This window comes from Eretmochelys imbricata, chromosome 13 (genome assembly GCF_965152235.1).
Source record: "Eretmochelys imbricata isolate rEreImb1 chromosome 13, rEreImb1.hap1, whole genome shotgun sequence".
Classification (NCBI taxonomy): Eukaryota; Metazoa; Chordata; order Testudines; family Cheloniidae; genus Eretmochelys; species Eretmochelys imbricata.
In genome coordinates this window covers 16,499,120-16,525,008 of record NC_135584.1, presented here as the reverse complement: position 1 = coordinate 16,525,008, position 25,889 = coordinate 16,499,120, and the positions used below count along the sequence as shown (strand labels likewise).

Genomic DNA, 25,889 nt, shown 5'->3' with positions numbered 1-25,889 from the left:
TCTTCATACAATGCTTATATTTCAGCCCAGTTTTTGCATTTTTAAGCAATGTATTAATATTGTTAACACATACCTAGCAGTTTTCATCTCAAAGTGCTTTATAAGGGTGGATATACATTATCACAATTTTACAGATGGGGGAGAAGCACAGAAGTTAAATGACTTGTTAAAGGTCACATAGCTAGGCAACAGCAGATCTGGGAACAGAGATACTTATTCTTAGCCTACTGTTACTTCTGCTTGTTAATACTCCCAATCGGAATAGAGCACATTAGAAAGATAGTCACCTCAAACTTCCTGGCTTTTATCAGTCTAGAAGAAGTTTAACACTGTATGTCATAGCTCTACCGCCAATATACCAGACCAATAAGCATAGGATAAAGAGAGGGTGAGGAGGACAACAAGTCGGCCAAACCAGGAGGAGAGACAAGACAGAAAGAGATAAGTTCCTATATAGTGCATAGCACATTTAAGGTGATGGCAGCTTCCCCCAAAGTGATTTTATTTGAAATTTTAAAAATTCAGAGTCTCAAACCTTTCCAACTATGGGCAGCTCCACAGATCCCCAGGTGTCTGCTCCCCAGTGCACTAATCCCGACAGAAAGTCAGCAGTAATAACTCCTGCAACTTTAAGAAAAACAGAGTTAGGAATCCAGAAGTATTGTTTTAATGTCCACATTTTGCCCCGCCCCCCGAGAAAAAAAAATATCAACACTACTATTTTTTGGACAGATACACACTCCCAAACACAAGAGCGATCTGGCCACTCTGAATGCAGAAAGGTCAACCTTCAATGAAAAGTGGGTGATCATAACAGGGGCCATTAAAAGATTAAGTCTTCTCTTAGCTGACAATAAGATCTTGGATCTGATCTATAATCATCAAATAATAATTTCCATACCAGTAAATCTAGATTTGTCAGAAATTAATTTATAACAATAGTCAAATCAGTGAAACCAATTACTTAAACGTATATTTACACTGAACATGATCCTCCCTCAAATGGCTAGATGTATAGCTGGTAGATCTAATTCACACCCCTAACATCCAATGTAAAGGGACAGTTTCGTTTTACCTAGTACGTACTCTGTTTAGACCACCCTTGTCCAGATCTGCATAGATATTCATAGCGTTAGTGAGTAGCACTACCCACAACATGGTTGTTATTCCTTTTGCACTCAGCAGAGACTCTCCTACCAGCCGACCCCCGCTACCACCACACACTCTTGGACCTCGCCAATGCTTTCTAAGCATGAACCACAGAGAACTCTCTCAGCTTACGACTAAATAATACCTGCTACAGATGCACACTTTAATACCTGGAAGGGGCTTCCAGACGTGGCTCTTTACAGCAAGGCTGTTTACAAAGTAAGGTTGAAAGCCTAGCAGCCAGCTAGGGGGTGGAGCACCTACAATAATGCAATGAGGAGCATCAGAGTCCATATTGATGATTCCCTGGAGACAGTCTTCTATACTGAAGAGTTATTAAAGTGGCATGGCAGATGTAAAAGAATGTGTCTAAATCTGTAGACAAACATGGACAGTTTGTGAATAAGAATTTTTTTTTTTAAACTGCCAGCCATGTGCACTAAGTATGCAATTTAAAATTTAAGTGTTCTTCTGTTCTTGCAGATAAGTAGATTTATTTAGATTTTGGTTTTATACATACTCTTCACAAAAAGCTTAGGGCAACTTTGGCACATTTAAAGACAAATAAAAACTGATTGAAGCAACAGCACATCTTCCCGTCAGACATCATCTTATCAGTTGTGTGACCAATGCATCTTAAGATGACCCTATCATACTTCCTCACTACATTGAAATTCTACCATCAGCTCTTCACCAGACAAGGATTTACAGCATGCCCAGAATGTCACCCATTATGGGCAGATAATTAGCAGGAAAGTCCTTAGAGAGAAAGCTCTGCCAGCAGCCACATTATAGAGGCAAGATGGGGGGAAAGAGGGCAGTCAAGCTCAAAGGTGTCTGCTGACCACAGCTGTGGCAGCATGGCATAGGGAGAGACACGGTCTCTCAAGCAGGCAAGTCCCAAGGAATTTAGGGCCTTATAGGTCAAAACCTAACACTGTGACTATTACATGGCCAGCAACAGGTACAAAAAATCATTAGTAATAGATTCTACAGATCCAACTTTACCCTTATTGCTCTGGCTGGGGTTTCTGAAGTGTCACCAAGGGTAGGATTTGGTGACAATTTTGTTGATACATAAGCAGGAATAGAATCCAACTCCCTTGTGGAGCTGTGTTGGCTCTGCAGGTATAATAGAATTACAGTCTTTCTGTGCATTTAAAGACTTATCTGCTGAATTCAGCCACAGAGAAGAACTGTATTGAGTAAAAGGTGCATTAGTTTCTCAGTGTATAACTGCACTTAAACTGTCAAATACAGCAGTACTCTCCTCTCCCTCACCCCCTCCTTCTGCAGCTCTATTTAAAGCCATTCAGTAGACACTGACCTCAATTCCCATGTCTGCGAAATGTAATATGCAAAGAAGATATACCTGGAAACTGATTAGGTGTTTTATCCTGGAGGGAGTTACATGGAAACTTTACACAACTCCTGCCAAGCTAAGCATCACATTGATCTTTCAATCCATTGTCAAAAGGGCACCTTGGGATCAGAGAAGTAAATAAATGAGGGGTGTGTGTGTAACACATTTCAATAAAGGGATTGGCTAGCAACCAGTATAAAACCTAATGAAACACACCATTCATATCTGACCCTTGGAATGTATTTTACAAGAGTAATCTAGCAATGTGTGTACTAAAGGCGGGTGCATGCTATATTTGAGGAGCTGGTTAACTGCTCATAGAAAGCCACATAATAGAACTAGCCATATAGCCACGGTCACAGAGTTAGTTACTGTAAGTTTTTTTAGTTCTCCATTTTTTACATTCACATTAATGAATTACACAAACAGCTGTCAGACATACTCTTGACTTTTTAACTCTAGAAACACCAGCTAGTTTTTAAAACAAGGTAAGAACAGAGTTTTATTTTATTTTTGCTGTATATAACTGGACGGAAATACCCAAACTGTCTCACCGATTCTCCCTGGGACCTTGGTCTGCCACTCCAAGAAAGCAGGGGGCTCCTGGATTTCTACTCAGCAGGCAAGCATCTTTTCTTCCAGATGCCTTAGGGTATGTCTACACTGCAATTAGATACCCATGGCAGGCCCAAGCCAGCTGACTTGGGTTCATGAGCTCAGGCCTAATTAACTGTGGGGTTGACATTCTGGCTTGGGCTGTAGCCCGAGCTCAGGGACCCTCCCAACTCGCAGGGTCCTAGAGCCTGGTCTCCAGCCTGAGCCCAGAAGTCTACATTGCAATCAAACAGTCCTGCAGCCCAAGCCAACTGGCATGCACCAGTAAACGGGTGTCTAGTTGCAGTGCAGACATACCTTTAGACTTCTTCTCCACCTCAGCTCCCCCGTCACAGGAGGTGGTGCTTTTGTCATGTGGGTCTGCTAGGATTTAGGCAGAGACAAGCAGACCCATGTCACTACTTGTGACCCAAACCAGAAATTAATGGTTCCGTTGTTAGTTTGCCTGCCTATGCCATCCTGGCATCTCACTGCTGCTCTAAAGAGAGCCTCAAAAACCTCCTTCCAGGATGCATCACTTTAGTAAATTACCTCTGCATTTTTATCTAGAAGTGAGACAGGTTGGATTTCTCCTAGTCATGAGTTGATGTTGACATGCTTTTTACTATGGGGTTATGGAGCCACACATCCTGTTGCAATCAGGATGCTTAGATCAGCTGTCTTGGGACTGTTAACAAGATTTTGTTTGACATTAGCAGGATTGCCAAAGTGCAGATACTTTTATGAAACAAGATGAGAGTAGTCTATTTTTATTAATACTGCAAAGTACTGCAGGAATTCTCTTCATCTGCATGTGGTGCAGAGGTAGTGCAGCTCACCCACTACCCCCCTCAAAGTATATTTTGAGGGTCCCCCTCACTCTTTGCCCTTCCCTTTGTCTTTGTTTAGCTAATCCCAGACATATGTCCCTCTGCCCCGAACAATAATAATGAAACTAACATGCCTTTTCTCTGTCCTTTGTCTTGACAATTTAGACTGTAGGCTCTTCAGAGCAAGAACTGTCCACTGCTGTTCTTGTACAGTGCCTGTCACAATGAAGCCCTGATTTGGCTAGTCTTTAGGTACTACCATTAAAAAACCCCCACGATTAATACATTTTAGAACAAGACACCCCTGTAAGACTGTCTTGTTCTAAGATAGATGGATATATTAGAGATACAGCTAGCCAGTGTGGGACAGCACTCAGCCTTTGGGATCACCCCACATCATGAATCTGAAAGAATGTGGGGCTTCTACTTAAAGGGGAAAAGGAATAGGTGGGGTTTATTTTAAAAACCTGGGCTATGGCTACACTAGAGAGCTTACAGCTGCACCGCTATAAGCTCTTTGTGTAGCTGCTCTAAGCTGACAGGAGTGAGCTGTCCCGTTGGCTTAATTACTCCAGCCCCCGCGAGCAGCGGTAGCTATGTCAGCGGGAAAAGCTCTCCCACCAACCCAGTGCTGTCCACACCAGCACTTATGTCAGATCAGGGAGGTGGCTAATTCACATCCCTGAGCAACATAACCTAGTCAACTTAATCTAATTTCCCCCTGCTGATACTTACACCTTCTTGTCAACTGTTTGAAATGGGCCACCTTGATTAAAGTGGCCTCATTAGCACTACAAAAATGATTTTTCCTCCCTTGGTATTCACCCCTTCTTGTCAATTGTTGAGAATAGCCCATTTTCACCTTAATTGAATTGGCTTGTTAGCACTGAACCCCCACTTGGTAAAGCAACTCCCATCTTTTCGTGTGCTGTGTATATATATCTGCCTCTGTATTTTCCACTCCATGTATCTGATGAAGTGGGTTTTAGCCCACGAAAGCCTATGCCCAAATAAATTTGTTAGTCTCTAAGGTGCCACAAGGACTCCTCACTATTTTTGCTGATACAAACTAACATGGCTACCCCTCCGATACCTGTTAATCTGTAGTGTAGCCATAGCCTCAACTACCATGAATACGGAGGTTGTAGTAGCCGTGTACTCAATTCGCTCACCTGACCTCACAGACTGAAGTATGTTCTGTGAGCATCATGTGGTTTTGAAACTTTGAAGCTAACTGCAAAAAGAAGAGAAGGAAAGCTGAAAAAAGTCTCTGTGGAAGGGTCTGGGAGACTATTTTACACAGCATTTCAGGAGCAGTCACTATCAAACACCAAGATCGGGGAAGAGTGAAGAGTTTGCTAAGACATGTCTTATTCTAAGGCTGTTTGAAATCCCAGCAAGTCCTAGAAGCCACTTTCTAGCAAACAACATTGGTAGGTAGGTTTCCCTTACAACCTAGCCAATTCACAGCTCAGTAATTCTGGCAGAAAAAGAGTATGGAAAGAGGATGTGGGATTATACCTGGCACTGGTGGTGGGGATAATACTACTTTGCACTTTATAACACTTGGATTCAAGGATCTCAAAGCACCTTACAAACATTAATGAATTTAGCCTCATTTTCCTATGACACAGGCATTCTCCCATTTTAAATGAGGAAAAATGGAGGCACAGACGTTAAGTGACTTGTTTAAAGTCACACAGGAAGCCTATAGCAACACATGGGATAGAACTAAGGTCTCTGGACTCCTAGGCCTGTGTGACTATAAAGAACATCCTTCCTTTCTGACTGATTGAGATGTAGCAAGGTCTGGAGAGAAAAACATAGCCCAACTGTGAGTGATAACATTAGGGAGGGCCAGTCACATATCCAGTAAAGATGGAAGTCCAGAGTTTGTGATTCAGGGATGCATGAGTCTCATGATGATCAGAAGCAAGGCCACTGTAGAACAGCAGAGAAAGGGACTTTTGCTGAACTTGATCTTATTCAATCCAATCAATAGGAACTCTGAACAATTCTTTCATGATGGATTAGAAAGAGCTCAGAAAATATCATACCCAAGAATAATGGACATTACATTCAATGATGGTAGTCAATTTGAAATATATAATAATGTTTTAAAATGTTTTGATTAATGCTTTTTTAAAAAAATCAGTTCTGAACTAGGTATCTAAAGAAAGCTTTCATTTGCTATTTGATATATAGACCAACGTGTTAATAAAAAAAAACACTTCATTTCAATAAACGGATTGGGCTACTTTTGGGCTAGAAGCCCAATAAAAATATTTGGCTAGTTTTGGGCTACTCTTTAAGTGACTTTAGACTATTAATGCAGAACATCATTCAGCTGAAAAGAAGAAGTGGAAGCAGAGGCCTGGTACACACGGGGGCGGGAGGGGAAGAGTTATTTTAAAAACAGCTGACTGATCATGAAGTGAATAAAACTGACAGGCCTCAACAGAAGGTGAAACCAGAGTTCACAGGCATAGAATTTATCAGGCATTTTAACTAGAGCAAAGAACAGTAACAGAGGTGCTTTCAATATCCAGAGGCATAACCCTCATATCATTGGCATGCGAGGGAGGAAGTTTTATTAAAGTAAGAGGCTAGGCACTGGTTTTTGCCAGAAAGGTTGTGGCTGGTTTTGCCCTCAGATACATACAGGGTCTTGAGGTACAGAAACAAGAGGCTGCAAGGGACCTTGGCAGAGGCAAAGGTGTGATGGCTAACGGAGAAAGATCTTGAGCAGGTGGTTACTGTTACAAAATGAGCAACATTGTGGAGAACTCAGGAAAGAGAGTTTCTAGTTATACAGGTGAGATACAGTCAGTGAATGTGACTGACCCTTAAAAGAATTGAGACGTGTTAAGACGACGTGTTGGAACTTTTATACCATGCATCAATACAAGCAGAAGCCTAGGGAATGGCAGCATCTGGGCTGTTTAGCAATAGATGGCAGGCAGGAGCGGGCACGGAAAACCAAAAATTGTCACATTAGAGCAAGTTAAACTCCCAAACTCTACAGGAAGGAGCTAGAGAGCAGTGCACCTCATATGCCTGGGAGTTCCACAGATAAAGTTCTCTTTTTTCTTTTTGGATTTGTGACAAATCAGACACATTAATGGGGATAGCTCCAATGTCATGTTAAATATAACTACCTTCCCTTGGTTGTGATTTGCAAGTGAATTCCACCAACAGAGCAGTCTTATACTGGAATAAGTGAAGTTTCACTCTTACTCAGAGTTCCTACTCAGGAGATTTTTGGGAATAGGTCTGTTGGATTGATGAGTGTCTCATGTACTGAAGTGTTGTATTTTTCCCTAGGCTGTGTGCTTAACCACAATTGCTGTTTAAAGTGAATGACTGAACATTTGCAAGTGGAGGGGGTTAGAAGGGAAAAAACTCAAGCTAAATTCCCAAAACAGATAGAAATATATATATAGATGTTTACTGCTAACACATCTTTACTCCTAGAAGCAGCTTGTTTTAGGTATTCCCATAACAGTAACACCTATCTACATTCCATACAAATTTGTTGCTCCCTCACTTTTGTCAAAAATTATTTACATGACAAATAAGGACTAATGACATCGATGTTTTAGAAAACAATTAGCAGTAAAGGGAGGAAACCTGCAACATTTTATGTTTCCTGCAATTAAAAAAAAATTAAGAGTCACTCATTTTAGCTCTGTCACATATATGGCCATTACAGATAAATACAAAGTAAAGCCGTCAAGTTTGGAGCTATATGCATAGACAAGGAGCTAACCGTATCAACAGACAGCAGAGTCCCAATGGCTGGTAGAAAGGTGATCCCTAAAGGATTTAGCTAGAAGAAGCTGAAGGTTTTTTCCTTTTGCCACAACATGTGTCACACAGGTTGGCAAGACCCGATCTAAGCTACAGGGAACATCACAAACGAAGGTTAAGCAAGCACAAGACAATGACAAACTTTGTCGCTACTTGTCATGTACTCATCAGGTGTAGTTGGTGCAGGACAGAGGGTGTGGTGACAAGACAATGTGACAGTCTCAAGTCGCAACAGCCTGCTAAACATGTTAACTGTGGCTGCATTGTCCCCAAAACAGTGTACAAAGTTTACTCAAAAGTGGGTATAGTTTAGTTTAATGATAAAATCTACTTATATACAGTATTGTCTGAAAATTTAAATAGAAAAACCTGAAACAAACATTGGTCGATGCATTTGAATATTAAGGCACTGAATGACTAGTCTGCCAAGTGTAATTACTACTACTATTTTGCCATTCTACAGCACCTCTCAGGCAAAGATCTCAAATCACTTTACAAATTTAAGCCACAAGTATTCCTGTGAGGCAAGAGGAGGAGAGTGAGGAACAGTTGTTAATCACCTCACCCAAGGTCACATGGCAAGTCAGTGGCAACGCCTGAGATGGAACACAGGTCTCCTGGTTTCCTAACCACATGCTGTCTAGTCACTGTATTACACTTCTTTCAGAAACGCTTTATTAGAATACAGCAGTATCTCTTGCCTGGCCTCCCACTATTGTAGCACACATCTGAACACAATGTAAGAATCCACCAAAAAGCCAGAAACAGCGTGAGGCCTAGAGGAGAAAGACGGCCGAGACTCCTGCACTACTTAACACCTGAAGGTTATATGCTTATGGGAGAAAAACTAATAGGTTCTTTTGGTTAGACTGCCAAAGTGTGAGGGGAAGAGAGTTAGATGTAAAATAGCAGCAGCAATTCAAAGTAAACATGATAGTTTGTCAGGCTCTCCTCAGACAGCCCATCTGTTAAACTAAGGAAACGGATGACTCAACTGGCCTCTCACAGTTCTCGGAAACCTGTGCTGGGTAGCCTTACACATTGGGAGTCGCATTCAGTTCAGTCAAAAAGATTCAAAAAGCAAGTACTAGAGGGATGGAAACATCTTTTGAGATGCTCTCTGTTCCCTTAGAGAGGAACTAACCAACAGAAGTTGGCTACCTTAAAGTTTTATCTCTGAAGGCATTTCTAAATTCCCCAATACACAAGAGTTACATCTAAGAAGGTACCAAAAGGAAGAAGTGCCCAGAAGGATGGAAAACAGCCTGTCAGACACTGTTGCTTGAGTTACAGCCAGAAGCTGCCAGCAAAATCAGCTGGGAAGCCAGACACTAAACACAAGGACAGGCCACAGGAATTGGCTCTTAAGCAAACATCTATCAGATAGAAGATTTGAGCAAAACAATCCATCCCCAATTCAGCAAACTAAAGAACCAAGTGTCAACTAAAGAAAAAAACCCAGCAACAAAACTAGCTGGCTTTGGATGCACCCAGCTAGCTGGACAGCCAGACAGGATTGCAGTGTATGAGACTTTCTTCCTATCACACTAGTCTAGAATTCTGTTTAGAACTGAAAACTGGATGGTTATACAGAGGATATTCACATAGGAACTCTTCTATTCTACTGTCTCTTCAGAAATACAATGGCAGCACGCGGACCCCAGAGAAGGCTGGTACAGTAGAAGATGCTGCAGGAGAACCAAAAGGAAGACTTGGTCTTTTGCTAAAAGACCCTCTCCCTCACAGCAGTTCACCTTCTGGGTGGCTTAGTGAGCAAATCCTCTTGCCAAACACTGACACTCTCTGAAGTCTCTGGTTGCAATCAAGCAGGGTCAATGCAGCCCTTTGCAGTACCACACAGTTTACTCTGGAGGTCCCTTTTGGAGGATAACATAATAATACTCATATATACCTGCAGATACCTTAAGGATCCTGTGGTGCACTTTGTGCAAGGTCCAAGTCTGCCCCTAGTGTGGCTGTTCAACACTCCCTCCAGCAGCACTAGCTAGCACCTCCACCCCAAAGGTAGCAGCATTTCAACAGTGCAGTATGTTTAGGGCTCAAGTTAAAGGGCCCAGTTTTATAAAATAACTTACATTTCTAGAGTACCTTTCACTTTGAAGGATCCTAGAGCAATCAGCTACATACTAACCAGAATCATTGCACCCTTCTGCAATGCAGCTGCAATAGTACTGAATGTGAGATTTTCTAACCAAGACATCTATTCTTTCAGAATAGGCTACGTACATATGTTTACACTGGTGCAATTCCCAGCTTGGGTTAGACACACTTGCGTTAGCTCTAACTGAGTTAATGTACTTGGGACAGCGTGGAATTCCATCCATCTACCTCAAAAAGATGAAGGGATAAATTTCCTGTCTACCAAGATTTATATTGCGCTCGTCCCTTGGATAGCCAAGCACCTTATATTCTAAAAAAAAAAAAAAAAAAACCACATTAATTTCTCTTGATCCTGCCAGACTTTGAACTTGTTCTGGAGTCAACATATTCCATACCTGATGCTTAGGTAACATAACAGTTAAGCAACCTTTTTTAAAGATAAAAATCAACTTTTACAACAAAGCAGCCAATCAATTGAGGTTTTATAGCTAATCACTTATTTCTGCACAGAGGAAAAAAAAAATGGAGAAAAACTATCAATTTGGATTCAGTTTATCTGTCAAGTTGCAGTCGGATGACAATTAATATCCTAATTAATAAACCTCTAAAACACATAAAAGAGAACACCAGATACCACAAGTCAGCCCTAAAGGTACAAAAGATTTTAAGTTTCATCTGCATTTGTTGGGGGGGGTTGTTTGTTTTTTTTTTTTTTTTTTTGGGGGGGGGGGTTGCTGCTTTATGACATATATTGAAGGCCTGAAAAGCAAAGGAGAAACTGCACTTGAAACGTCAAGACTGGCAAGTCTTGTCTTCTCTAGTTTTGCAGTAAGGCATCTTACATGGAGAATGGGTGGGGGGGAGGAGGTAGAGAGGGGAGCTACTATCTCACAATGTAGTCCAAGGTCTCACTTTAACTGAGGACTGGTCTACACTACACAGTTAGGTAGACATAATGCAGCTTACATCGACCTAATTATTCAGTTTCTACACTACAGTCTTCCTCCTGCCGACGTAAGTGCCCTGCTACACCAACACAATAACTCCATCTGCATGAGAGGTGCAAGGCTTATGTTGGTGTAGTTAAGGCAATGCAGTGTCTCTGTAGACACTGCGTCCCTTACATTGGCAGTTGACTGTCTTGTCAATTCCATGGCAGGAGCTGTGAAATTGACAAGAAAGCCTGGCAACTAGAGCTCAGCTGCCCCCTCTCCCTGGTTAACTTATTTTTCTAAATTTTTCTAATTTTCATACCCAGAGAGGGCACGTGTATTAAGTATTTGGCAAAGACATCCATGCAAGTATGCAATGGAGTTAAATAAAAGTGTTAAAAACCTCAGAGTTTTAAACAGTCTTACTCAAAACCACTTCCCCTTCAAAGGGCTCAGCTTTGTCTCACGATGAGACTTTCCACAGCTCTCCAGTCACTAGAGAGAGATCTACAGCAAACAAGACCTGAACTTCTTAAATAAAAGCAAGCAGAAGCCCATACACACAACCCACCCACCCCTTTAAAAAAAAAAAAAAAAATACAAGCCTCTCAGGCCATCTTTGCACATCAGGAAAGGCCAATTTTAGGCACATTCCCAATTTCTCCTTTCCTCTCCAGGTCACCTTTGAGCAAACAAATACAGAATCTTTAATTCAGAAATCGTTCTGAAACCAAACAAAGTTCTTGGTCAGCCTCTCTCCCTGCATGAGACTCATTTAGCATATGATTTGGCACAGCCCATTACAACATGCCAAATCAGATGATATCTAATAAAAGACTCTGCTCACATCGCCCAGGCAAGTGACTGCCTTTGTGACAGCCTGCACACACAGGATCCAGGCCTCTAGAGTTGGAAGTGTTTTTGGAATCACTGAATGTCACTAAATACATTTTAAATACATTCAACAGTAAAAAAGAAAGGATTTTGTCCTATCCTGTAAGGCACTGACAGAAAGGGAGTGTAATGTGGCCATTTAAAGGGTGTCTGCACTGCAGCTGGAAGCATGCCTCCCAGCCTGGGTAGACAGACATTAGCTAGCTGCGCATGAGCTAGAGTGCCAAAGCATGGATACTGTGTCTCAGGCTACCCACCTGAGCTCGGACTCAGGAGCTGAACAGGCTTGGACTTGGGTGGTCAGCCTAAACCACTGTCAGTGCTGCAATGTCCACACTGCTATTTTTGGCGTGCTGTTTGCATGTCTGTCTTATCTCCAGGCACTCTGAACCTCAAGCTCAAATACACACTTTGCAAAGGAGCCCAAAGAAGGGGCACCAGAAAACTAACAACAAGAAAACTATTAGTTACTACTTCAGAAGCTGTTCTGGATCTTTAATATTTTAGATAAACAGGTTTTTGCTAGTCTCCCATGTTTTCACCTTCACAGGGAATAACTCCTCCCACTTCTTTTGTTTTTACATTGAAAAAAATTTAGCGCTAGTGAATGGAATCTTCAGCCAGAACCCATAAAACAGATACAGCATAGGAAGCAGCACTACCTGCTTCCCCACACAGCCAATCAATTCGTCACCCTTGAAAGACCCTCCCTATCTCCAAACCCAGGCAATTTCACTAGCAAGAAAGGAGGCAGATAACTCAGTGGATGCTGTAATGCAACGTTCATCTACTAGAAATGGACTGAGACCCCACAATTCATTTCTCAGGCTAGACAGGTGGCAAAGAACAATGATCTCTACTGAGCAGTGCTGGATTCGAACAAGTGACAGGTAATATTGAATCTAGCTCAGGAGTCTCAATTAAACATTCAGGACCTCCAGTGACACCACAGTAATAATGCAGCCTTCCATTGTTACTAGTTGCTTCAATCATTAAAAAAAAAGAATATAGAGCTTTAAATTAAAAAAACTTTTAAACACACCTGCAGGTTCATAACATTAACATTCACACCAGTACATGCCATCTTCTGCAGTAAGAGAATGCGATAATGCCTGCTCTTCAGCTCAAAGCCCTTTGGGTTTTGCCAAAACGATCTCTGGGGTAACCCTTTAGCAGGGACAGAGATCATCTAAGGCAGGGATTCAGGCACTCAGGGGGTCTCAGACCGGCCATTTGTGCAAGGATGAATATTTCTGTACATTCCCATACTCGGAATAGCATTATTCAGAATTAAAAGTCAAAGAATCCTTGACTATGGACCAAAAGCAACCTCTGAATCAGCAGGTGCACTCATTTACGTCAATATAAGATACACCTGTTTACTGTAGGGCTGAATTTGGCCTTAGTTGTTTAATGTTTTTTTAAAAAGACAAGGCTGGCAAAAGCATATGAGGAAAATTAAATAACCTTGGACCAAATGAAACACTGGTATTATCTCCCTCTCCAGAGGAACAATATTAGAGCATAGTGTCTTGGTTGTTGCTATGTGACATTTATATTACTTTATTGCACTCATTTTTGAATAGTTTATCAGTGGTTTCCACACTACTATATTTACACAGAATCCAAATTCTGCTACTTTAATCATTCACTGCTATTTAAATAGTATTATCAGTGAATTGGCTACCTTATCAGTTAAGCTTGTAACTGGAACAACAGATAGCTCAGGCTTTCATCACTGTCCCCTCTAAGAAGAAAGCCAGCTGGGAACAGATACTATGGGTTAAACACGGGGTGAATCTGATTTAAATCAAATTGATTTAAATCACAATTTAAATCACTAGTCAGGAAGACTCGATTTAATCATGGATTTCTACATAAAAGTGTATTCTTGTTGATTGTTATAACCTTAATACATATTCTTCACAACTTTGATAGATGTAGCTTTCATTTTTAGAAGGTACACACTATACATTTTTTAAGTGATTTATTTTGAAAACTTTTCAGATTAGTTTTACAGCTATATCAGAAAATGAAAGACTGTTGTTTGGGTAGTCTGAGACACAGTATCCACGCTTTGGCGCTCTAGCTCATGCGCCCTAGCCAGCGTCTGTCTACCCAGGCTGGGAGGCATGCTCCCAGCTGCAGTGCAGACATACTTTAAATCGCCACATTACACTCCCTTTCTGTCAGTGCCTTACAGGGTAGGACAAAATCCTTTATTTCATTTACCAAAGGTAATTGAAGCAGATATTTATGAAGTCATTGGGAGGTGAACTATCTCCAATTCAACAGGTTAATCATTAATATTTGGAGGATTTTCTTGCCATGCTATATTAGGAGGAGAACATCAGATAGACATTTAAATTGTTTTATTTTACTAAAACAAAAATGTTATGTATTCTGGATTTTTTTCTTCAAAATATAATATTTTAACAAAACAAGCATATGAATTTTTGAATTTAGTTAAACATTTTTTTAAAATCAGGTTTGTTTTTGTTAAAAATTGTTTTAAACTAAAATAGTTAAATGAAATATTAAAAAAAATTAAATCGACTAGGTCATCCAGGTCAACATGAGAAAATTTAAAATATGGCTTCTGCAGCTAACTCAGTCATTTTCACCCTCATTTTCCTGTTTGTTCATAATCTGGCAAAGAAAAACAAGCTTTTCTGCTTTTCCAGGTCCCAAACGATTTCTCAATTTGGAATGAATTAGTCCAAAGGAAGAAAATATTCTTTCTACACCAGCAGAAGCAGCTACTGCTGTTAAAAGTGAGGTTATCACTTCAACAGTCTCTGAATCCAAGTGCTTAGGTGACTTCCACCAGTTCACTGTTGTGACTTTCTTTAAAACATCATCAGCAAACATATTTCTTGAATGGTTCTTATTCCCAAACTGGATCTCTTATGGCCTGCTGCCATTATAGGTTTTCCCTTCTATTGAGAGAATGGTATGGTAGATCTCAAATCAATGAAGGCTACACTCAGAAAGACCTCAAGACTTCTGGAATATGCTGCTCAAACAGTTTCACTTGTATTTCTACTGCCTGTCCCTCCCTTCTCACATTTATCTCCAGACTTCTTCTCCTTGTCCAGATCTAGTCTGCCCCAACAATCTTCTATTTATTGAACTTTTTGAAACTTTGCACTTTTAGAGAGAGGTAAGGGATTGACTCTGTGTACACAAATTTGCAGAGGAACAATAGGGTTGAGGTCTGTTATTTCTCACCTCTATATATTATTTATTTAAAAATATTTTTGCTGTTAACAAGCATGTTGTGTCTGGAGACACAAATCCACAGTTTGAGCACTCCAAAACTAAGCATCTCTGATGGTATCTTCTAGACTGAGCACTGAATCCCACTGGGTAAATAGAAAGATTAACCTAAATAATCTATACAGAAGCCCCTGGAACCCCATAAAATTGGGTCCCTAATCTATGAACTATTGGAACTCATTTACAAAACTTTTCTTAAACATTACATGAATATATTGTCTCATACTATAGAATTAGAATTTATAATCCCTATTCCATGATGAGATAATGTATCTTAATTAAAACTATAGCTCAAAGATATCTTTAGATAGGTTTTTTCCTCAAAAAGCATTTTATCAAAAGAGTCCAATTTAAATTTTAAAAAAATCCAATTTTTTAAATTAAAAAAAAAAAAAATCTTTGATTTTTATCCACCCTGGTTAAACAAAATTGCTGACTTCTTCCCCTATCTATATTCTCTTGATCATGGGATAATTCCCATGCAAGATGTCATTCTCTCTTCACCCCCATCCCATACATGGGAAACAGAGAAGGGAAGAGGGGACAACATTCTAAAATTCAAGTAAATCAGGTGGAACAATTTATAGTGACGGAGGGGGAGAACGGGACAAAAAAACAAACCACCCAAATGAGCAAAACACAAGTTTAAGAGCCACTGCCAAGCAGATTCACTGCTCAGGTTCAAGGAGCAAGCTCAGGCAAGCAATATCCAATAGCTGTCACTGTTGTACTTGCTTGGTATCCTGTAATAAAAGTCATACTGCTCACACTGAACAGGGATTTAGATTACCATCCGCCACCCTCAGAAACAATGTGAAACCTCACGTTACATTTATTCAAGCCTCCTTCTCCAAGAACAAGCATATTAGAAAGCACAGCAACTGAGAAGAGTTTAGGGTATTTATCTGCAAATATGCTCTTTTCTATTAACTTAACGAAGCAATTACTGTAAAGCCCATGTTTATATTTTTCCTTACTATTCATCGTTAATACATGGTACAAAATTCACACACTAGAGGAGACAGAAAGTTAGCATTTTAGGGATGTTCGTTAGCATCATGCTTTGTTGAGAAACCAGAATTTAACCTACAATTTGTCAGATAGTTAGGAGAACATACAATCTAAGCCAAGCAGGCATGCTCTCTAATCCTTTCTAAGCCGATTCCCATTACAGTCTCAGAACAACACAGAATCAGTGACGTTCTTTTGAAGCACTGTCATTCCACTAGAATGCTGACTCTTCAAAGCAGATATATTTGGCACCTGGGGATGCTTTTTGCCCTCTGTACATTGGGCAGCATTTCAAGTTGTTAAGAGTGCAACTTGTTACATGGAGCCCAATTCTATGAATATTCCAGAACCACCTTCAACTCAGTTTTGTGTTCTGTTAAATCCACACAACATACATTCTATCTATGGGGTTAATATGGTATAATTTAGGGTTGAATCTGTCCTATAAATTGAGGGTTGCCATAAATAAGATTATGAGATTGAAATACTTGACTTCTTGTTCTACTTTTCGATAGACAGAATTACTATAGCAGGAGTTCACTATAAACAGCTTCCAACACATCAGATATTAAAAATAATTGCTATTCAGATTCATAAATCCTGTATACTATGAACCCTGAAAAGAGATAGTGAAGTAGCACAGTATATAGCCTGTGCTGATAACACATTTTACACCCTTCCATACTGTATTCTCTTTCCCTACTATTTTTAGTAACTAATTTGGTAGTTTTTTCCCCCCAATTTGAGGATTCACACTTAAATATTCATGGTAAATAGGCCTAATGGCCTGTGATGGGATGTTAGATGGGGTGGGATCTGAGTTACTACAGAAAATTCCCTCCTGTGTATCTGGCTGGTGAATCTTGCCCATATGCTCAGGGTTTAGCTGATCGCCATATTTGGGTCAGGAAGGAATTTTCCTCCAGGGCAGATTGGAAGACGCCCTGGAGGTTTTTCGCCTTCCTCTGTAGCATGGGTCACTTGCCGGAGGATTCTCTGCTCCTTGAAGTCTTTAAAACCACAATTTGAGGACTTCAATAGCTCAGACATAAGTGAGAGGTTTTCCGCAGGAGTGGGTGGGTGAGAGTCTGTGGCCTGCGTTGTGCAGGAGGCGGACTAGATGATCATAATGGTCCCTTCTGACCTGAGTATCTATGAATCTATGAATAGTGGGTTTTTCATAATTCCTTTTCCCCTTTGAATCGCTCCACTATTTATCAGTAAAATTGTATTGATGATTGTAACAGAAAATAAAACAAAGTGTACAAGTTTTGCCAGTAGATCTCAGAGCACTTTAGTAAGGGGGATAAGCATCACTGTCACTTGTGTAACATCATGTGATAAAATGTGAATGATGAAAGTCTGGAAAAAAGGCAATTAGTAGTTCCAAACACAAATTTTCCCCAGAAATTCCTGAACTAATCCACAATAGGTACAGAAAGTGATTAGGCCAGATTCTCTGCGGTGATGCCTGTGGGAGGAGCGCGCCACAGGAGGAAAGAATTTGGCTCCCTGATTCTCAGGCTCCAGTATAATTCAGAGCAGCCAAAGAACCCTCCATTTCTGCTGATAATATCAGGATGCAACAACGCTTCAGCCACAAGCCTTCTCTCCCAACACTTACCCCCTATTTCAGTGCAGGGACAAGGGAACAGAGTAGGAGCCTGCTATGCATTCCCTCAAGCAGAAGCACCTCTCTGCTCAAGCAATCGAGGCAGCTTTCAACCCCTTTGTACCATCAGAGTGAGGCAAAGGGACCAGACTGTCCCTGGCAATCTGGAAACCCATAAATGCAAATTGGGAAGATAAAGTAAAGAGAACAGATTTTGTCTGGCAATCTGAGCTGTTTACTTTATCTTTCCAATTTGCATTTATTGGTTTCCAGCCCAACAGACTAATAACTGATCAAAAGTCACTTCTTTATGGATTACTTACAACAAGGAGATAGCAGAAAAGACCTGCAATCTCAGTTAAATGACAGAGTTAACATTTTGAAGGTGAAGGCCAGGTCAGATTCTGATACTCCTGACATGTGGAAATAAAGACATTTGTAATATAATCAAGACATACTAAGGAAGAGCGTATATCTCCAAAAGCCCAAATTATACAGATGTCTGATAATTCAGAACCAAGATCTTTCTTTGTACTCACCCTTACGGTGCAATCCTAAAGACTTTCTATAGCAGGCATTTATTTAATGGACACATTTCCATAACAATTTTGTAACTCATCTATTTATCTTTTGAACAATTCTCATGTAATTATTTCAAAGGAATTAAAAAAACAGGGGAAAAATATCAGAACAATTAGTGATCCTTCTGACCTCCTTTGTAAAATTCTTTGAGGTCCACTGATGAAAAGCACATACAGAAGTGAGCATTATTCTACAAAGCAAAGCCATTTTATCTACGAGACAAGAGCACAGAAATGGTTGGAACGACAGCCAGAAGAGTGATGAACTTCAAATTTGAAGTTGCACCCTACACTGAGTATTTAGTTGCAGATACTCATTACTCATTTCCTCAAATTATGAGACAAGCATCTGAACAAATGCTTATGATCATGCATATACTTCCAGCTTCACAAAATGAATTTCGGTAACCAGGGAAAGATGAACACTTATGTTATTACAATTCAATTACTATCTTGTGAATAGCTTCTACTTACATATCCCAACAATAACTGAGAGAGTATGGTCCAGGCTCAAGTAGGAGAGGAGATTGTAGAAGTTGAAAGAGATCAGACAGAAGCATAAGATGACACTGATCCATTCTTGCAGTCTTTTCCCTGTTGAATAAAAGAGGGCACATAAACAGTAATATTTGAAACACTTAGTATTAAAAGCCAAGGTACGAAAGTAATCTATTGCCTGTATGATTTGCTCAGTTTCTCCTCTTTCATGTTGTTTAGAAATGATGAAGCAGAAACTTATTTAGTGGTGGGAACAGTATATTTTGTCTCATGTCAGAGACACTCCTCTGCTATGCACCATTATTTAAAAAAAAAAAAATCAAAGACAGAAAAAACATCTTTTAGCACAGATTTCAGTTTCCTTCTTGCAGTATTCACGGTCATGCCCTTCAGCAGCTTTGGTCTTGCTTTTGTAGCTGCCATACCTTTTCTATGCAGCAACAGGAAGCAGCATGCCACTTCACTGATAATGGCACATTTTCACTATTGTCAGCAGGAGTGAAGTTCAACCTCAAAGTGCTGATTTTCCTTCAGCAGGCTTCTTACCTTTCAGTCTTATGAGTCTCAGATATAGTGACTGAAGTACCCTTTGTCCCCCATATCCAGGTACAGAGGCGATTTTAAAACTGATCATGAAAAGCTTCCAATGTATTAGGGAAATGAACAAAAAATGTTTTTATATGTTTCATTCAGCATATTCAAACAAGTACATGAGTGAAAAAGAAAATGTGTTCTCTGGTATTCCTGTGTCCCCTCAGAGCTGCTTTCATAACATCTTTATGTGGCTCTCAAAGCTCTTTAGGCATTAACCCCCCAAGCCTTCAAGGTCTTATCTTTACTAGGAAAAAAAAACCCCTTAACTTGAGTTAGTTAAAACAAGGGAGTTCAATATTACTTGCTAACTTGTGTGAAAACAATACTGACTACTCTCCCTGACAACCTTTAACTCAGCCTGCTAACTTGTGTGAAAATGACAAATTGCCTAATCTTCCTTAGGATTTTACCTCAAGTTAGCCATCTCAAATTAAGAACACCCTTTCCCCCCACTAGTGAATGCCTGTGAGGTATGATAATCCTCAGAGTGTTAGACAGGTTAAATTGCTTAACCAAGGTGGGTCTGTGACAGAGCTGGGAATAGAGCCCAGGAATCTTGACTCCCAGTTGCATGCAGAACTTTGTATACAGTAGAACCTCAGAGTTACAGTCAACCACGCACCTCATTTGGAGCTGGAAGCAGTGGTGAGCTGGAGCCGATTCGCACGAACCAGTTGTTAAATTTAGAAGCCCTTGTAGAACCGGTTGTTCCATGAGGGACAACCGGTTCTAAAAGGGCTTCTAAATTTAACTGGCCAAAAGTGGCGCCTTGGGTGCTGACTCCAGCCCTGGAGCACCCAAGGGGAAAATTTGGTGGGGGCAGAGCACTCACCGGCAGCTCCCACCCTGCCCCCGGCCCCAGCTCACCTCCGCTCCGCCTCCTCCCCTGAACACACCGCCACGCTCTGCTTCTCCCCCTCCCGCCCCCAGCTTCCCATGAATCAGCTGTTCGTGCAGGAAGCCAGGGTGGGCTGAGAAGCAGGCGGCAGCTTCGCACTCAGGCCCAGGGAGGCAGGGGTGAGCTGGGGCGGCAGGGTAGGGGGTCGCGAGGACAGCCACCCACACCACAGCAGGTAACCCAGTTCCGGGGGCAGTCAGGGGACAGGGGAGGTGGGTGGATGGGGCAGGAGTCTCGGGGGGTGGGGATGGGCAACGACCCCCTCGTGGGTGAGGAGGGAACCGGTTGTTAAGATTTTGGCAGCTCATCGCTGGCTGGAAGTACACAATCGGACAGCAGCAGCAGCAGACAGGAAAAAAAAAAAAAGCAAAGTACAGTACTGTGTTAAATGTAAACTACTAAAAAAAACAAAGGGAAAGCAGAATTTTTCTTCTGCATAGTAAAGTTTCAAAGCTGTATTAAGTCAACGTTCAGTTGTAAACTTTTGAAAAAACAACCATAATGTTTTGTTCAGAGTTACGAACATTTCAGTTATGAACAACCTCCACTCTCCGGATGTTCATAACTCTAAGGTTCTACTGTACTGTGAAATAACAGTGCATACAGCTGTAACAAGATACTCAGACACTTGTGAAGACACATGAAAATGCGGTCTAAAAATCAGTCATTTCATTTGAATCTTGCTACAGTTCTTCACATTACAACAAATGCTCACTCCTTGCCTTTACAAAGAGGAAGCATGTGTTTCAGGATAGACTTACACTCTAGGAAGGTTCTGATTCGTGGGCAATCAAGACCTAGAAAGCATCCACTACTAGCTAATCAAGAGATACTTAAGTTTAATACAGTGAGACACTGACATGCCTTTCCTTCCTCAGACAAAATAAAAAAGTGAATTTACAATCTTTTAAAATGGCCAGTAAGAACAACAGTTGATGAGGTTACTGGTCATGAATTTTCTATCAGATGTGAGAAGTCCCAATCACTTCCCCTTCTTAGATTTCATCTGCTCTAGCAACTCTCTCTCTCTCACTGATGACAACAGGTGTCAGCAGCAACAGAGCTGATCTGGTGCTGAACACAGTTTAACTGTAAGCATTGTCAAGTATGAGTTATCAGAAGTTAACTCTTTTCTGAAAAGGTGCTGAACATGGTTAGCCACTAACTACTTTTACAGTTAAATCACGTTCAGCACCAGTTCAAATGTTTCAGATATCAACCACCAGTAAGGGATACTTTTTGTAGCGTAGAAGACAGTCAATCAGTGCTAACATATGTTGAATACCTGTTTCCAAGTATTAAGGAAAACCCTGCCGAGCTGTATATGGAGGAGCGAAAGAAAATCATGGTGATCAAGGGTCTGGTACGATAAGCAGGGCATTTTGTTATTCTCCAGTAGGCTGAGTAACATGGCATGCCCAGAAAGCATTCCTTTAGTAAGTCAGACAGAACTGGATAGGAATAAGAATTTTAAGAGGTAAACATGTTCTAATCTCACCAATGCAGAATTTTGTTCTGAGAAGGCTGGACATATCTAAATTGTATAGTTGGATCCTGGGATAGCAGATGACTTTGTAGGAAGAGCAAAAGTGATTAAAGGAACACCAAAAAGAACAGGTTTTCAAAGAGGCAGAAGGCAACAATATGGTAGGCTGCTCTAAAAAGGCCTCCAAGGTACCCAAAGTTAAAGTTAATTAACACCCACATTCTGCAAGGAGAAGCGGCACCCTGATTAGAAGAGCTAACTTGAGAGGTCCACAAGGAGCAATTAGTTGATAATGTGGGAAACACCAAGGCACTTCTACTCATGTCCCAGGGTGTGTGAACAGAACCCTGTAACTCTGCATATCAGGGATACTGAGACCACTTTCTTCATATTGACATCTGAAACCAGGAATATGGCCCTAATCTTAGCCAGACTGGTCAATCAACTGCAAGAGTGCAAGTCAGCACTGATCACCTGATATTTATGGAACACTTAAACTTTAACAGTTGCCAAACAGAGAGGATCAACAAAATACAAAATACTATTTTGAAAAAGGATTATGGAAATAAGCCAAAGTGACATACACTGTACTGGAAAAAGGCACTCTTATTCCAGAATAAAAATGTCTACTTGTGAAGTTATAATAGTATAGTTACACCAGTAAGTTTCTCCATGTAGACAATCTGTCATTCTCCCACAAAGTCATTACTCTAGCTTCATATTTGGACCCCTGAAGTATCAGAATATGCTTACTTATGGAACTTGCAGTGTGTTCCCACCAGTGCATGAAGGGTTCACACATTTAATCCCTACTAGCATTAGTGAGTTATTGGTATAAAACCCCCTACAAAATCCACAATATGCACTGCTCCCTAGTTTTTATCTGTAGCTGAAGGTAAAGGTAGCAGTCTCATACTTCAGAGAGTAAACAGACCACTAGAGAGGTAAGGAAGAAGTTATTCTGCTATAAATTATGACAAAGTCAGCAAGGTAAATTATTGACCACCTTTCTTTGAAGCCTAGGCAGTCATTGCTGGGGTTAGGTTAGCATACTTGGATTGATGGTATGACAAATACCTGACAGATACCTGATCTTTCAGCACAGCTGTGGTGTGACCAATGTACAGAAAAAAGTTCAAGTGGGTATGTCACTTGAAATAAACAATCCAGAAAACTAAAAAGCTAAGCAACTTAAAATGCATTCACTGATATTCATGTTCTGCCTGTGTGTGAAGCTTATTTTTCTTAACCACCTCCAATCTGTGAGCTAAGTTGTTTTAGCTGAACTGCCGTTAATGGCTGTTTTGTTGGAAACAGCAATAATAGGCACAGTTTCACGAAGTGCTGAAATATGTATTTTTTCTCTTTCTGAAGATTTACGCTCTCATCTCAGGAGGAATCGGTTGGAAATGACAAAGGCATCAAAAATTACTCTCTACCCTTTATTCCAAAGAAAGAACATATTTTCCCACTCATAGAAAGGGGTATTAGGATGAGTTTCTGCAGCTACTTCCACTGCATGATTGCACATTGATGGTTAGGGCTAAAAAAAAAAAAATGACGTGCAGCAAAGTTTGAAAACGGGTATGAAAAAAATTAATCCTCCCGCCCCAATCTCAAAGCACTATATCACTAGTACATGCCAGTGCCAGGAATATTTCTGTTGGTACTGCCTTGCCCAGAAACAAGACTTGAACTACAAGACTGGGGCGAGGGAAGGGAAATAGTTTCTCTTGCTAGGCAACAGGAAAGGCTGCACTCTCTCGGGGCTGGAACACTGGGCTGGAGTCAGGGGACCTGGATTCCAGTCTGCCTGACTCAACTGTCTGGCCTAGACAGCAAGTCATTTAACTTCTCCATACCTCACTTTCCCTGTCTGTAAAATAGGGATACAGCCAACTATCTTTTTTAAGTACTTTGCAATCTCTGCTTGAAAACTGATATGTGAGTGCTGGATATTACTGATAAAAATAATAAATTCAAACAATTAAAATTCATCTAAAGAGTACAGAAAAACCATGGAGTGCCTCATTAAGTGTATATTATTGCAGTTCTGCTTCAGATGAGTTCATTCCAGATATCTTCACAAGACACACATCACATTGAACACAGATACCAAGCGTGGGACATTGCCGTTTCACAGTGTTCCCAAGAAAGATAACACAAAAGCCCTTTGATATGGGAAGTTCACAGTAACTTCCATGTCTAGATCTTGAGGCGTTTGGGGGGTTGTGCTAGTAGTCTGAAGAATAAAAAGATGGGTCTCCCAGGTCTGCAGAGGGAAAAGGCTGACAGAAGAGAACTAAGCCAGGTAGCTGATTTGCCGCATGCTGCATCCCTGCACCTCTCTTGGCATGCACAGGCCTTGCTGTCTGGAGCCAAGGAAGGCGATGTTTTGCCTTTCCAGGCAGTAAGGAAATAGCCTAAAGCTCACTTAGCTTTGGAAAGTGGATCTCTCAGGCTCCCAACTTCACCCTGACTCTGCAGTCTTCTGTTGCCTCCCTTCCACTTGCTTTTTCTTCCCAAACCCTCGTCATTACCCAGCTTCCTAATAACTTTTCCTTCCTGCCTGTCTTCCTCTTGGTCTCCTCAAAGGGCCCTGTTGCTGTCACTGCACTTTCCTCAGACTGCCTCTCTACACAAGCATCTGTTCTTCTCGCACCATGGGTCCCAGACTACCTCGCTTACTGCCCCACACGCCCAACTGTCTATTCCACAACGGTTACGGACCTCAGTCACTGGACTGTTTCTGGTCCAAACACCCTAACCTGTGGTTTGACTTGACCAGTTGTATGCCACATGGCCATGGCCCCTATAGAGCATACTTCGCTGCCCTGCTGTGTGAATTACAAGAAAACTGACAAGTGGCAGCCTGGTTTCAGCATCACCCTCCACTCAGACACACTCCTCAATCCTGACATGTTAAGTTCAGCTCAAATCATCAGCCGCTCCACAGAGAGCATGAGGGGCCAGGCCAGGCCAGGCCCGGCCCTCCTCCCACATCCCACCCCACGGGATTCACGTCAAGCAAAATTCCCTGTCTGGCTACAAAGGCATCAAGGCCATGGGGCTTCCTCCTCGGGTCTCAAACTGAGAAGTCAGAGCCCTTGGACAAGTCCCTTCAGATGAATGCTACCAGCCTGGGGGCTTATGCCCTAGCCCAAGGAACGAAGGGTTCATACATAGTGACCTGCTTGATCCAAGGGGGAAAGAAACCCCCACTCAACTCTGTGGGGGGCAGGCAAAACTGAGGCTGCTCCCCCCCAACATCTGCCTGGCCTAGGGGAGGAGGCTTGAAGTTGTAACTTTTCCCCGCGGGGGAGGGTGTTTTCCTGCCTGGACATCACTTGGGGAAGCCCAGGACTGCCTTCCCCACACCTCCCAGAGTAGAGCTTCCCCCCCCCCCCGCTCCCATTATACAACAGCCAGAGCAGAGCCCCTCCATTCCCCAACTCCCCCGCCCCCACATACCCTCCCGTTCCCCCACCCCACGGCGCCCCCCACTCAGCGGGGCAGAGCCCCTGCCCGGTCGCCCCGCGCACCTGGGGAGTAGAGCTCCGCCAGCTCCCTCGCCCCGACGTGCTGGGCTCCCCAGCGCCGGCTGCTGCTCTCGGACTCCTCCTGCGCGTAGACAGCCTCGGCCTCCAGCTCCGTGCCCGCCCCGTTCGCCTGGAGCCGGGCGCACTCGGCCCCGCCGCTCGCCATGGCCCGGCCTCTCCGCTCCGCCGCCGCTGCTGCTGCTTCTCCCGCTCCCGCCCCCCGGCCTGAGGCAGCGCGTCGCCTTCGGGCTGCGGCCCGGCCAACAGGGCTCCAGAGCCGGGGGAACCGCCCAGCGCGAGCGCGAGCGCTCACGCCACGAGCATCGACACCAGCCGGCGCCAGCCGCACTTACTTGCCTGCCCGGAGTCGCCGGCCAGAGAGGTGGGAGCACCGCTCGTCCAATCACCTCCGCTCCCGCACCGCCTTTCGGCCAATGGAAACCAGCGGTTGCTATGCCTCAGCCAATGGCAAGACAGCAGAGGCCTTCGCATCTGGAGCACATCGTCTGCTCGCTGCATTAACGGGGGGGGAGTATCACATCTGGAGAAGCGCCATTGCCCGGATGCCGTGATGGGGAGGGGTTTCACATCTGCAGCAGCCCCTCTCCCAGCTGTACTAACAGGGTGAAAGGAGCACATTTGGAGAAGCTGCACCATTGCATAGCTGCATTAATGGGGAGGGTTTTCGTACATGGAGC

At 42.2% G+C, this 25,889-nt stretch overlaps 1 protein-coding gene across 2 annotated transcripts in view; it reads right to left on the bottom strand.

Moving 5' to 3' along the window:
• PEDS1 (plasmanylethanolamine desaturase 1) overlaps positions 1–25,534 on the bottom strand; it is a 32,926-nt gene extending 7,392 nt beyond the window's left edge. Inside the window, exons 1-4 of one of the 2 annotated variants that reach the window (XM_077831678.1) lie at positions 25,195–25,534; positions 18,651–18,770; positions 1,320–1,409; positions 536–627 (exon numbers count right to left, since the gene is read on the bottom strand). In XM_077831678.1, the coding sequence (XP_077687804.1) occupies positions 536–627; positions 1,320–1,409; positions 18,651–18,770; positions 25,195–25,357 (465 nt within the window). In that variant the 5' untranslated portion in view covers positions 25,358–25,534. The remainder of the gene's footprint in view (positions 1–535; positions 628–1,319; positions 1,410–18,650; positions 18,771–25,194) is intronic. The other variant, XM_077831677.1, reaches the window with a different exon arrangement.
• Positions 25,535–25,889: the final 355 nt, after the last annotated feature.